At 39.8% G+C, this 14005-nt stretch overlaps 1 protein-coding gene across 1 annotated transcript; it reads right to left on the bottom strand.

Annotated features, from left to right (window-relative positions):
• Positions 1-641: 641 nt before the first annotated feature.
• LOC132960552 (diencephalon/mesencephalon homeobox protein 1-B-like) lies at positions 642-3792 on the bottom strand. The gene is made up of 4 exons (XM_061033221.1): positions 3639-3792; positions 3278-3456; positions 2639-3080; positions 642-2468 (listed from the first exon to the last, which is right to left on the bottom strand). Exons 1-4 carry the CDS (start codon positions 3790-3792, stop codon positions 2050-2052), a joined length of 1194 nt encoding a protein of 397 aa, XP_060889204.1. The 3' UTR covers positions 642-2049.
• Between the last annotated feature and the right edge of the window lie 10213 nt (positions 3793-14005).

A 14005-nucleotide genomic window follows, 5' to 3' on the forward strand; every position in this document is an offset into this window, starting at 1 on the left:
ACTGTGCTTCAGTCATTTCATTTAGGATTAGTTATTCCACACTGGGTGAACAAGTGGCAGGCTCTCCCCTATGTGGTGTGTAAACCTCACTCACCATCAGTGATGGTAGACCTCCTGTGTCTAAATTAGGAACGCTTCATCTAGGTGTTGTAACTGGAACATATCATCCAAACTTAAATGTGTACTTTAAAAAAAAAAAAAAAGGTTTGGAGGTAATGTGTGTGGAAACTGAGTGTCTCTTTCGGCGATGTTAGCAGTCCACTGGGGAGCAGAATGGATTCGGTACCCACTAGTCAAATCCTTCTTCAATTGCAAACTTCATCTTACTTGAGAAACTTGAGAAAGGATTTTCTTTTGTGAGTTTGCAAGTGATACTTGCTGGTTTACGATCTTGATGGCTTCTCGGATCTTCTTTTAATTCACGACGTGCATCCAAAAGTCCAAAGATTCAGAAATTCGCAAACATTTTGTAAATACAAAAATGCCTAAATTACTTTTCAACAAGTACACTATTACACTATAATTTATTTTCTTTTTTCAATTCAATTGTTTTTTTTCCAAGTTCCCTCTTTACACTTAGAAGTGGCAACATGAGGCTTCAGAAGAAGCAGATATTTAACTGACCACACTGAGAACATGAGTTGTTCTTATGTTTGATTTATTCCCTTGCATTGAACAGATAAATTACTTACATCTTAAACAATTGAGAAATACATGTCTTCAATATACAGTGATATTTTACATAGTGAATGGGCCTGTGTTTCTTTCTGCTAAATGAGCCACTGGCTCAGAAAAAGTGACGACTCTCGAGTTCAGCCAAGCACATCAGCGAACATATCGGCTGTGTTCATATTTATTTGTCACCGCCCCTCCTTCATTTCTACCATAGGTCCCTCGCTTAAAGCCAAAATCCATAAATAAATGTTATGTTTCCTCTCAAATTTTTCACATAAAAGGAGACATGGCGAAACTCTTTAGCCAGACTGCTGGGGGCAAACACTGAGAGATATGTACAACGCTAAATGGATTCTTGAATGCTGCGCTGAGTGCTGTTACTTTAAACAAGAGAGAATGGTGTCATCTATTAAAAAATATATATATCTCTATATTTGGCCTGGGATTATACCGAGTCATCTGAGCTCTGTTATCAATATCAGATCTGATGAAACTGCATTCTGGCTTTTGCGTCTGTAAGCGATGTTTCAGAGGGAGGCATGCATACATAGTTTGCAGTTAGGGGTTTAATATAGAATACTTCAATATCTTTTATCTGTCCTGCAATGAAACTGACAGCTCAGTGGTTCAGGACCTCCTGCCCAGACTTCACATAGGATGCTGATATGGAAGTGAGAGGCTAGAATCAGTACAGCTGACCAAGAGAAGTCAAATGCAAACGGCCAAAGATACAGTCACAATTGCAGTCCAGGTGGGGGATTTTTTCATAATGTCCTTTGAGATCTTGTTATATATTCTTTGTTTATTTCATGTCCATTCAGCAGAGATGTTCTTCATGTTGTGGTTGCTCCCCGTGGTGAGCTGCATGCTGTTACAATAACGATAAGGAGAAGGAGGGGAGGGGAGGGGAGGGGGTGGTGTTGAAAACCCATGGACCCAAACTGAAGGAGTGTACCTAATAAACATATTTTGAGTTTTCCGTATGCCAAAAATTCAATAGATCTAGGCATACCGGTTGTCATGGAGCTTTGGTTTTAAAATTGGATTAATTTGAAATGTAGAAAACTGCATCAAAACATTCCCGGCATTTAAATGACTGTTTATGAAACAAGCATAATTTTGTAGTTTAGACTCTTGGGACTTTGAAGTCCTTTTCCTGTCAGCTATTTTCGTCGAGACCAAAAAAACAGAGCTTTTGCCTGGGTTATTTTGTGAGAATTTACAGGGAATTTTGGTTCAACACACACATTCTCAGAAAGTAGTAAGAAGACAGAAAGAAGTTGAAGGGGGACCGAGAGTATCAAATGTTGACATGACCCATAGTTCGTAGGTATGGCCCTGGCTTGGGTGAACACAGACTGAACAGTCCAGGCTTCAGTTGGGGAGTGTGTCCAATCCCAGTGAGGCTGCATGCTGCTTGGCCCTCAGACGAAGGTTCTCGATGCTGGTGGTCTTGCTGTTGAGGCTGCCAGGGAGGCTGCTTGGAGCCGCTTGCAGCAGCGGACTGTTCCACACCTGCTGAGCCTGTGACAGGGTCTGATAGTAGGGCTGGCAGGGAAGCGAGCCCAGCGGGGCCGGCATGTTGACGTTCATGCCTAAGTAAGGCATAGAAGATGGTGTGCTCATGTCAAAGGATGGGTAGTGCACAAGGTTGTTGGTGGCGGCCATGTGCTGCCGGAACTGCTCCTGCAGCCGGAAGAGGCTGAGAGGAGAGGAGGCGTAGGAGTTGCTTTGCGCCACTCCACTGCTGGCACTGCTGGAGGAGGGTAAGGTGAGGGGGCTTAGGGGAGAGTCTGTGAGAGAGGAAGAGGACATTAGTATGTTTGGAAACACATTGCAGATCTTTCCTAGAGTTTTTGTCTTTTGATTGGCTTATTCAAATTAAAGAGAGTTAAAAAAAAAAAATCAAGAGAAATATCAATCAATCGAGTATCCGTTGTTAGAGTCATAACAATTATTTTACCTGATGTTGGGCTTAGTCGTTTGCAGGATGGTGATGCGCTCCCCAGCTGCAACCCCCCTTCCCCTTGAATCTCCTCCCTCATCTTCACCCTTGTCTCTCCTCTCATTTCGTCCTCCTCTCTGTCGGCATTATCTTCTGCTGCTGACTCGCTGTCCGATGGCTCAGGGGAGGTGACGTTGACTTCCACACTCATCTCTCCAGGCTGTGGTCGAGTAGCTGCGATCCTCTCTGCCTCTGAGTGACAGGAGGAAGTGGAGGAGGGAGGAGGAGGAGTGCTGACCTCAGGAACCGGAGCACTGGTGTTGGTTGTGTTTAGGTCGGTCTTGGATTCTTCTGTGGAGCCCTCCGCTGGTCCAGATGCCTCCTTCTGTTTCTGTAACTGCTCCTTCTGCAGGCTGCGCTGCTTCTTACGAAACTTGGCTCTGCGGTTCTTGAACCATACCTGGCAGATGAATCAATAGATGATCATTGCATTGGTGACAGACTATCAGTAACTTATCACTGGACTATTTATACACTCCAGCCCATTGTAATAACCAAGTCAATGACAAAACGCATCTAGGTTCATCTTTAGGGTTCAAATAAACCATCTTTCAGTGATATAAATGAATAATAATAATAATAATAAGTTGCTTTTACCTGAACGCGTGCCTCAGGCAGGTTGGTGCACATGGCCAGACGTTCACGCATCACCACGTCAGGGTAGTGGGTCTTCTGGAAAGTTTTTTCCAGGGCCTCCAGTTGCTGGGCAGTGAAGGCTGTCCGGCTGCGCCGCTGCTTTCGGTGCTGGGAGCCATATCGGGCCTCAAGGATAATGTCTTGAAATGTACAGCCGTTGAGAAACAAAAAACACACAGTTTAATTGTAAGTCAGGTCAAATGGCACCCAGAGATCAATACACAGTAGAAATAATCAGATGTCTCTTATAAGAGTTTGAGAATTTCACTAACAATGGATGATAGTTACATTTCTAACAAGAAAATGAGCAACTGGTTCTTACCAGCCAGTCTCTCTGCCAGAGTGAGGGCATGCACTGACGGCCTGTAGTCAGGCGCGTGCTGGGCCTGTTGCGCCGCCTGCTGGTGGAGATTGTACATGGCACTCAGTGAGTTCATGGCGTGGAGTGAGTAGCCGTTCACCCCGTAGTGCTGCATGACCGGAGAGCTGTCTGCAAAGAGGAAAGGAGACTGCAAGGGTCAGACCTAGGGTACAAGGAGGTTTGAACACGCTTATCTGAATAGTATTTTTGTCGTTGTATCATTAGCCTATTTAACAGCAAATAACAATCAAATTAAACTAATTTCAATTAGGCCTAGTCGTTGCTGAAGTCTGGTGGCAACAGGTAAAATACTCCAGGATTATAAGACTTCGCTTCAAAGGGAAAAAAAAGGCTTACAGATTGATTGATTTTTCAATCAAAAATGATCTAGAGAAGAAATAGATTTAAGCATAAGGAGTTCACTAATTGCACGAGTTGTAAGATACAGTTAGCCTAACCTTTTAAAAATCGACAATGTTTCAAGGCCTAGCGGCATTTAAAGTGTTCAGAAAATAAAAAAAATATATATTTGTGTGAAACAGATAATTGTAACCAATGGGATTTTTTTTTCCCAATTGTTTTAGAAATGCACAGCGCAACACTAAATATCATTATAACCAATGTGGATTTATTTTGAGATCGTCTAATAGTGAGAAGAGGTGTGAACAAAATGTATTGTAAAAATAATGACAGGCTATCAAACTAACATTTTATTAACTAAATACAATGTAGTTTATAGGCCTACTGCATCTGTTAAAAAGCAAATATTTTTGTAGAAATATTCAAGTCTGTTACATTATGACATAAGGAAACATTTTATTCGTCTTATCATAGACCTATTCTACTATCGTTATTTATTTATTTAGCCTAGTTCATTCAAAGCAATTATGAGGGTACCTTTGGACAATTACTAAATTGTTTATCTGACGAATAGAAATAGCTAATAAAATCGTCTTTACAAAATGACGTTGAAATGAGGTAAAAAAAATGTTTAGGCCAGGCCTACTATAAAATAACGTATTCAGAGAGAAGAGTTTTGTATTTAAAATAGGACTAATTATTTCGTTGCTACATTTTCGCAGGATGGACCTACAGCTGCGATAATAATTTAACTTTTCTCCCTGAGAGTTTGAACTCAAGTGCAGACCGTTTGTTTCAATCTTTTGGTCCCTGCAGGTCACTTTCTGACGCCTGAGGGCTCGCGGAGAAATGTGACAGGTCTTCGGTGAAATATGCACGTGGGATTCCCATTGTGCTCCTTCTAATGTGTGTGAAAATAGGCTCCTGCTCCTACAATTTATCATCATGCCTGACACTTAAAAGATGGGCCAGGGTGTGTTTGTTCAAAACCTGTGACAAATGCAATAACAATTATTTTCATGTCTATTTCGTTACATTATTATTATTGTAAATCAGCCTCTGGCTGGGTTCTTGTAATCTGTTCGATTTTTTTAAACTGCAGCTTAGAAATTGAACAGAGCGCTGTTCTTTCAGGACAATATCTCCCAGCCTTGGGCTCTGCTTTAAGCCTCATTATGCTAATTGCCGTGGATTTATGAGTTACAGCGTTTAGTAAAGACTGCCTTGGGCCAGAGCTCTAGATGCGGGGTCTTTAGAGCTCAGGACACACAGAACATATGGGGATAATTGACATTTAGTCAAGTCATAATTAAGAAGAAAGAGATGATTAATAAACGTTATTGTCGCTATATAGAGTAGCTTGGCCTATATCCCTTTGAAATAGCCTGTTATTAAAAAAAACAATGTCTTTAGAAATGACAACTGTTTTAATGGCACTGTTGGTAATTATCGGCTACCAAAACTCTGATCACTTAGGCTGTACTCTTTAACTTTTAAAAAGGTCGAATAACAGGAACTGCGTTTGTTTGCTATATTGTTGAGGACTTCAGATGCCAGATTAAACCGACTGAATTGAAAAATTTAATGGAAATAAAAACGTAATTCCATGATAAAAAACACAGAAGTTAAGTTAAAATAAAGAAGATCATTCTAAAGGTTGGGTTCACCAATTAATAAATTCAGATTATATAGTATATAGTTAGCATATAGTTCTCAAAAACTTCTTACCTCTTTTCGCTGTGGGTATCTGAAGCAATAAAAGGAAAAAATCTCCAAAAGCGGCCGAATATTTTCCTATCAAATCGTCTTCTCTAAAGTCCCCAGGTTATTGTTCATTTTTTTTTTTTTTTTTATCTTGTAGGCTAATATGTTTTTATTTGCATTGCTATCCCGCAGATATCCCGGCGTGCTGCGCTCCGTCGTCCTGCTCTCTCCTCTCTCTCTCTCTTTCTCTCTGTGGATGTGGGAGGATGCTGAGCTGCCATCTCTCGGCCTTTAAAGCGCTCCGGGTGGGGTCACTGGGCCGCTCACACACTCCTTCTCTGTGCCAATCACGTCGCTCGCCTCCACCCCCCCCCCCCCACATTACTCTGCACCACATAGCCTACAGGACACATCTGCGTCCGACGTGAAGACTTTACTGCTATGATTTTTTCGAGTTGAAAAAGAACATCGGCTATATATATTTTTGTCTTTTTATGTAATGTAATTTTAAGTCAAAACTTGAATGTTTTTTTTTATAGCCTATGATGATAATGTGTACATTTATTAAGAAGAAAACTTAGGCTTAAGAAGAGGTTTCACCCAAGCTTTTAATAAAAAAAATAACGAAATATAATCAGAACAAGATGCATTTCTACATTGCCTCTCTTTTTTCATATATTGATTTAATGAGAATTGCATTATACTCAAGGAGCTGGAGCCAAGCTAAGAGGGCAGTCGCTTTTTTAATTTCCCTTTTTCTTTTTTCCAATCTTGACTAAAATCTGCATAGGGCCCATCATCCCTTTCATTTGAACAGAAGGTTAAAACAGTTTTCCAAACATCCATGATCTAATCACACAGTTAATACGCTCTTCATTTTTTAAATAAAAATTTAAAAAAAGACATGAAACAAGATATTCATTTTTACATATCTCAGATTCGTCAGCATATCAGTATCAATAACAAGTATTGGTTTTTTATATGCTGGGGAAACTGTAACTCATGAAATGCTTTAATTCATCCAAAAAGGTCTAAAACACACGTTTAATTAAATGATATGCAAATGGTAAGTACTGGCCTATACCACTCCTTCGCAGTGACTTGTGCACAGTGACTTTCAGGTTAATACCATGCTTTAATTTGGTTTTCTTCCTGCCTCTGTGTGTCTGCATGTTTGGTGGGAATGCAGCTGAGATGGAGAGATGCAGGCTGGGCTCCACTGCTGCCTCCAGCAGCTCCCCGGCCCCAAGGGATTTAGGTTAGGATTGGGTAGACAAGACGCCATTTCACCCTCCAAAAAAATGTCTTAAAATGACTGCTGGTAAGAGGATTAAAACAATAATGCCCCTCTCTTCTTCAAGGTTTTTAGAAAAGATTTCTTCTCCCGAAGAAAAACCGTTTAGGCTGGAATTAAGGGCAGTGGAAAGTAGCCTTTTAATGTAAAGCTTGCATATTTTGTTTAATTTTCTCAGAGAGAGTGAGAGAGAAAAAGTAAAGGTTGGGTAGGGGGGTTAAAATCCTACGCTGATTTTGATCTTTAGCCACATTCATATTCTGAACTTTACTCCTGATAACAGCCCATGCATGATGAAAAAATGTTTGTATTTATTTTTACATGTTCACCCAATGGTCACTTTTTGTTGTTTTGTTAAAAAGTGTTATCCTCACTTTTTTCACTTGCAATTGCTTTTTATACAAAATCCCACAACATGAAAAGAAACACAATTCAATGAGGAGTTCAGTGGATTTTTTCAAGCAACAAGTGGTTTTCTGTAGCCTACATGAAAAGATGCTTATGGGAAGCAATTGATCTACATTAATCAATGTAAAAAGTATTTAGTAATCTAATTTAAAAATGTTTATATTATTTAAATCCAGACCATAATGTTGTCTTTTTTTGGACAGTAACGCTGCAGAGAATTTTGGCATACAGGAGGGAAAAATGGGATTAACTTGTGAACCGATGGAAATAAGAACTTAAACTGGAGGTAAATCTGGCCAGTGTCTCTTTGTGGGAAGCGTTTCTAAAGCAATTAAAGCGAGAAGGAATTCCTCTCAGCTGCTCTTCCTCAAATCAGCTTTTTTACAGGACTTAATGCGGGCTGATGTCCAGCAAGGCTGAGGGCTTTAATGCAAGTGTCAGAGGGTCTGCTATTAGAGCGAGGGCAGCGGAGCAGCAACACTTTCAGGACCAAGCAGCAACCTGACACTGGCTCTGTTTGCAGAGCTGTTTCAAGGATTATAGACATTTATACCCAAAGATTTTTACACAAATCTCAATGATGTCCTAAACTCATACTTTAAACTTTAAACATAATAGTAAGACATACATTTCACATATTACACAAGTTGAATTGTTTGGAATGCATGATTTATCCTCTCACACTCTGAGTGATGTGTTGCAATGTTCTCTACAGACTGACTTCCCGTTGGAAAGACCGTTTTCAGAAAACAAACACCATTTAAGCATTTTATTCTGAAATTTTAACACATACATTTTAGACGAATGTGGCATGAAAGACTATAAAGGAAATGAATTATTAAAATTTTATCAAGGGAAAAAAGTTGATCGAAGCCTAAGAGACTAATAAGATTTTCTAGATTTTTCCCTTTTATTTTCTTAGATTTTTTCCTATTCAAACATGTGCTTTTTTTCCTGAACTGTTTTGTCTCTCTCTGTTGAAAGAACCCATCATAACGTGCACCAGCTCATAGTTACATCAGCGATTGCCTGTTGCAGAGATACCCAGATAATTATTGTATAAACTTCACAGCGTTCTCATAAAAAAGGCTAAACCAATAATTATTCTATCACAAATGTTGCAGGTTAAGTTTCTGGGGTATACACAAGTAAATGGAGTATACCCACTTATTTTCAGTCTCCATAGGGAATACTCACCTCTGAATCATACATCATTGATTGATTGACAATATTCAGTCGTATGAATGGAGAAGGGATGACTCTCCCTACTGTGTATCTAATTGGCAAGTATGCACTGACAATACAAGAGTAGTTTTACATGTCACTGTTTATCCTCTTCTGCCAAAACACTTCAAAAAATATTTGGGGTAAAAATTAGTACATCCACATCTTCAGGAAACACTACACCACTGCAACTGACTAATCACTGCTGTAACACTTTTTAATTTACAGATGAGTTATGGTGTTTCTGAGATCTTATTATTATGATGATCCAGAATGCAGGCCCCGGTTTACTGTTTATTTACCATCTCCATGCCGACTCTCATCCTGATCACCCTCAGGATCTCAGCACTGCTCGCTCCAGGCTAACTTTCTAAACTCCAAACTAATCTCCGATTTCTGTGGATTTTATCAACACACTCATTGTTCTCTGCACTCCTGCTGCATTCAGGCTTTACCGTGTTAAAGCCTCCTCTCAGATCTGAGTTATCGTCTTTGCTCTCAATCATCCTCTCGCCTGCTTTCTGAATATCCAAACTTTATCCCTGCATCAGGACTTTGGCAGCCGGAATCAAAGCTCAGCCGAGGAAGCTGCAGCGATTTATAAATCATGTTCAGTTTCTAATCAGGTTTATAACGCATGAACGTTTGTAATTTTACCCCTCAAATGGTTCCCTATATTTCCGAGTGGCGTTTTACATCAAATCGAGGAGAAAGTTGATGCCTTCAGCCTTCAGAGCCCATTAACTTTTATCATTAGATTTTTCTTTAACTTCATGAATATGTTAGGTTTCAATCCAGCTGCTTCAGCCTGCACACGCTCTTAGTCAAGGTTAGCTTGTGCTCATTTGGGTGAAATTAATCATTTTGATGTATGGTTTAGACTTGACTGCTTCCTTGGGACTTGTGTGACTGGAGTAACAAAGCAACTTGCCATTAGCCATCCTCCGTCTGTGTATAAGCGGGGCATTCACCCTTAAGACTTTCCTCATTTGTGTTGGATAACCTGATTAATATGGACAGATTTCTGGCTTCAAAAACCTCTACTTTCTACTTTGCATCCATTCGGATTGTATCAAAAAAGAAAAGAACTCACAGGCTCTTATACAAGTATTGTAACTGTACACACAACCCACAATCTCACATACTTATCTCTACAATTAAAATCACTAAAAATATTGTTTTTGTTTGAACATTATTTTTAAGTGAAACTGATTAAGTCCATTTTGTTAACTGTTGACATCACACACACTTTGTGGAAAAAACACAAGCTGACCAACAGGCCACATGCAGATATGTCAAAATAGCAATAATCAGAGTTGTTTTCCTGATAAAACAAGTCCTGTAGTTTCTGTCCTGCTTGTGCATATTTAACACAAACTCCTAATGTAAATATTTACTTCTTTGGCTTCCAAAATATTCTCCTCCTGTTTCTCAGCCGGCCAGTCACAAACTTTTTCTGCGTGTTGAATTTTTAGCAAGCAATTGACATTGACTATATATGATTGTTTTTTTTACCCATAACAGCTTCCTGCTTCTTGTAAAAAAAAAAACAACTAGGACACTGGTGAAAGTAAACCGAAACAAGTTACCAAACTTGCAGGCCAGAAACCAAAGCATTTAGCTGAAAGACTCTAAAACGCTCTTTAAAATGTGGACGGACTGCAAAGCTGAATGAAAATTGTCTTTGCATTCACCACCACAAGTTACAGTTTGAAATACTCTGCATCTTCTTTACATTTCTTGGCATTAAAAATATATTGATTAGTGCACTCCACAAATTAAATGTTATACTACTTTTAAAATGTTGGACAAATGATGGAAAGATTAAAATCAAGGCAGAGAAACCTCTTGATACCCATCCTACCCATAATGCAACTTGACTGCTCACAGTTTGGTCAGAGAGTCTGGTGTGTTATGGTATCTGTGCTTAAAACCCTTGAACGTTGAGCCTCCAGAAGAAAAACAAAACACTTCCTTCTAACTCATTATTTTCGGTTATAGATGCCTCTTACCCATTGTGCCTCAAGTGACATCACTTAAGGACACTTATTAGGACATATATTTGCAGCCACCAAGGGCTTTGTACAGTTTTTGTTAAAGTATCCAGTAAACATACTTTATTTATTTAGGAGTTTACCCTCAAAACGTCTTTATAGTAGCTCTTGGTAGAAATGGGTGTTCACAGAATATAAAAATTGGAACAGTGAAACAATAATTCTGTGACCACAAGTTGTTCATTTCACTATTGTTGATCCTTGTATGATGCTGTAGCACACCATGCTGCAGCCAGGGCTGCTCCTATGAATGGTTTCTCTGGCAGACTTGACATATCGAGGTTGGCAGGTTTGTTTCCTCCCTCTTTCTCAGAGCCACTCTTTGGTTGTGCCCCTCAGGCTGCGGCCCAGCACAAGGGTTCCTATTGTCAGGGCCTAATCCAGGGGCTACACAGCTTTAGCAACATGGTGGGATAAAAGCCCATCAAACCACTACTTTATGGGGGCAAATCTTTCCTAATCCCTCGCTTTATCTAAACAAAAGAAGAGAAACAAGAGGATAGAAAGAAATTGTGCAGACACAGGGCAAGACCGGGAGCTAAGATGCAAAGAAGTAGTTTCACTGGAGAAGCTAACCATTTTTGACAGGCTTTCACTAAAGGACTGACAAAAAACGGACACCAGGATTGCAGAAAGGGCTGCACAGGGTCTATTTTTCTTTTCTAAAGTTAAGCTTTAAGATCCTTAGTGGGATATGTCGAAATTAGTGAGATTAAATTCAAAAACCTGAACTATTAAGAGGACTTGGCAGGGGGCACCTGTCAGTTTTAGAGTTGTAAAAAAAAGTGTTCTGGGTTTACCCTTGATTTCCCATAAGCGATGACTGTGTGATGTTGAATCTATTATTTGCTCTTTTCTCAGCAAAAGCAAGTAGGCCTATGGGAATTACACTTTTTGCTTCACACAACACTGAGACAATCTCCTCCATCTGTGACACCGACATGTTTCAAATACCACATTTACTTCCAATTAGGCCAAAGTCAGAAAACATTTGTTTAATTGTATATGAAGACAATGAATGGCCAATACAAATTAGACTTTTTATTCTACATCTTTGTCTGACCTCAATACTTGCATGTTGTGTGTGCTGTGTGTGTGTTGTGTGTGTGTGTGTGTGTGTGTGTGTGTGTGTGTGTGTGTGTGTGTGTGTGTGTGTGTGTGTGTGTGTGTGTGTGTGTGTGTGTGTGTGTGTGTGTGTGTGTGTGTGTGTGTGTGTGTGTGTGTGTGTGTGTGCTTTTCAGCGACAGATCCCATGACCCTGTTTCATGTCTGCTGCCAATTCCAATTTCTATCTTTGCTCTGTTGCAACTCACATAGGATCCCAAGAGTCCCATCTGCAAATGACTCCGTGAGTTAGAGGCTCCATTTTCTGCCACAGACTGAATGCTCCACAAGAGGACCATTTGGAGCCGAGTGGTCACAGAGCCGAAAAGAGATTGAGAACAAGCCAGTTTTTTCTGGCTCTATGTACATAAACCAGCACAGCCGGGGGGTTTCACTGTCACTTTCTCGGCCTCTCAGGTATACTAACAGAAACACAGTGACATACATAATTCAACATCTGACTGTAAATTATCCGTCCACATGAACACACACAACAAAGTTCAGGAGTTATTAATATATCGTATTGTTTTCATATACAGATGTAGCACAGGACGATTATATTTGCGTTCAAGTTTTTTACACTTGATTGACTGCACGCCCCCTGCTGGCCGGGGTTGGTGCCTCCTGCATGGGGTAATTAAGAGATAATAGACTGGGGATGCTCGTCAGGGACAGAGTGATTAGTGATTCATTACATGAGCTTAGAAAGAGGAAGAAGAGAGGAGGCAAGTGGTTAGGTTGCAGTAGGGGGGCATACTGGAACAGCCTGACAAATTGCCAATGGATTCATCTGGGGTAATTAACTATCACCCAGGGAAGGGGCTGGGACTGTGCATATCAGTAACCTACAGTAAAGTCACACTGTCATCACACAGTAGACTGACTCTGGTTTTATGTCCTTTGTGTTTTTCACGCTCTGTTTTTATGCAAAGTGAGCTGATAAGAAATTGTGTTTTGGACTCTTCATCATGTGATGTTGAGGAGATCTTGTTCTTCACTTGACAACAACATGATGAAGGATTCCTGAGCTCAGCACAAACACTTGAATGTAGAAATATCTACCAGCATCTCTTCAGTTCACTTTTAACCGTAAAACCTAGCTGCCCCCCACCCCCTAAGCTGACTGGCTCTATGATGACAGACGTAACAGCGGTACCAATCTTCTCCTCACATTTGGCAAGAACTAGAGGATAAATCTCCTTTCATTTTTACATCAGCACAAAATGGCAAAATGCCCTATACGGGACAAACACTAAAGCTCAATATTTGCCGCTTATATTTTTCATAGTTTAAATCGTACTGTCTTTAAAGAAGTTCAAGTGTTCAGATGATAATCAACATGTATCAATTCATATTAGATTTTACCTTCAACTCATATATTGTATCCCCAAACTTTCATTTCTCTTACACGTATGCAAAATATTTCAGTAGCAATGACAGTCAGCTTGGATTTACCATAAATGCTGTTGCCATGTTATATTAACTTTAAAAGCCAATTAACTTGATATGCGACCCTTGTGTGGACTTCACTTACTGAATAAAAAATGTACACTGTTGCCCTTTTGGGATGTAAATAGTAGCAGACAAAAAAAAATGCTGCTTGAAACTCATGTCAATCATTAACTGAAATACAAAACAAAGTGCAGTCTGAGAAATGTAGCATTAAAAAGTATTAAAAGAATTATACCAAGAAATTGAGTGATGTTCCCCTTTAATAATCTATGCATGGCACACACACACACAAATGACTTCCATCCACTTTTTGATTGTCATGATCCTATAAAGCAGGAAAGTCTATATTTCTATCTTCATAGTCCTTCCAAAGCCGGCCTCCCATCCAGGAGTAATCCTCTCGGTCCATATCAAGCTGAAAAAGCAGCGCACACTTACATGAAGAAGTTGATTTCCTCTGTCTGTTTTATCTGATTTGGAAGCACTTAGAAACAGCTCAAAGTCTTTTCTCGATTAAAAGGACGGGAGAAAAAAAACTCAACCGGTGTGATAACTGCTAGCTACCTCTCAACATCTGGCTATTGTTGTTAAATCTGCTTTAAAGCATCTGTGGGTCGTCTGGATAGGAACATTTAGAGAATTGAGGCTCATCTATTGAGCTTAAGTCACTGTCGTTGCATTTTTCCTTTTTAGTCCCTTATCAGAATTAAGGGTGCTGAACTAAAGCC

This window comes from Labrus mixtus, chromosome 3 (assembly GCF_963584025.1).
Source record: "Labrus mixtus chromosome 3, fLabMix1.1, whole genome shotgun sequence".
In the NCBI taxonomy this organism is placed as follows: domain Eukaryota; kingdom Metazoa; phylum Chordata; class Actinopteri; order Labriformes; family Labridae; genus Labrus; species Labrus mixtus.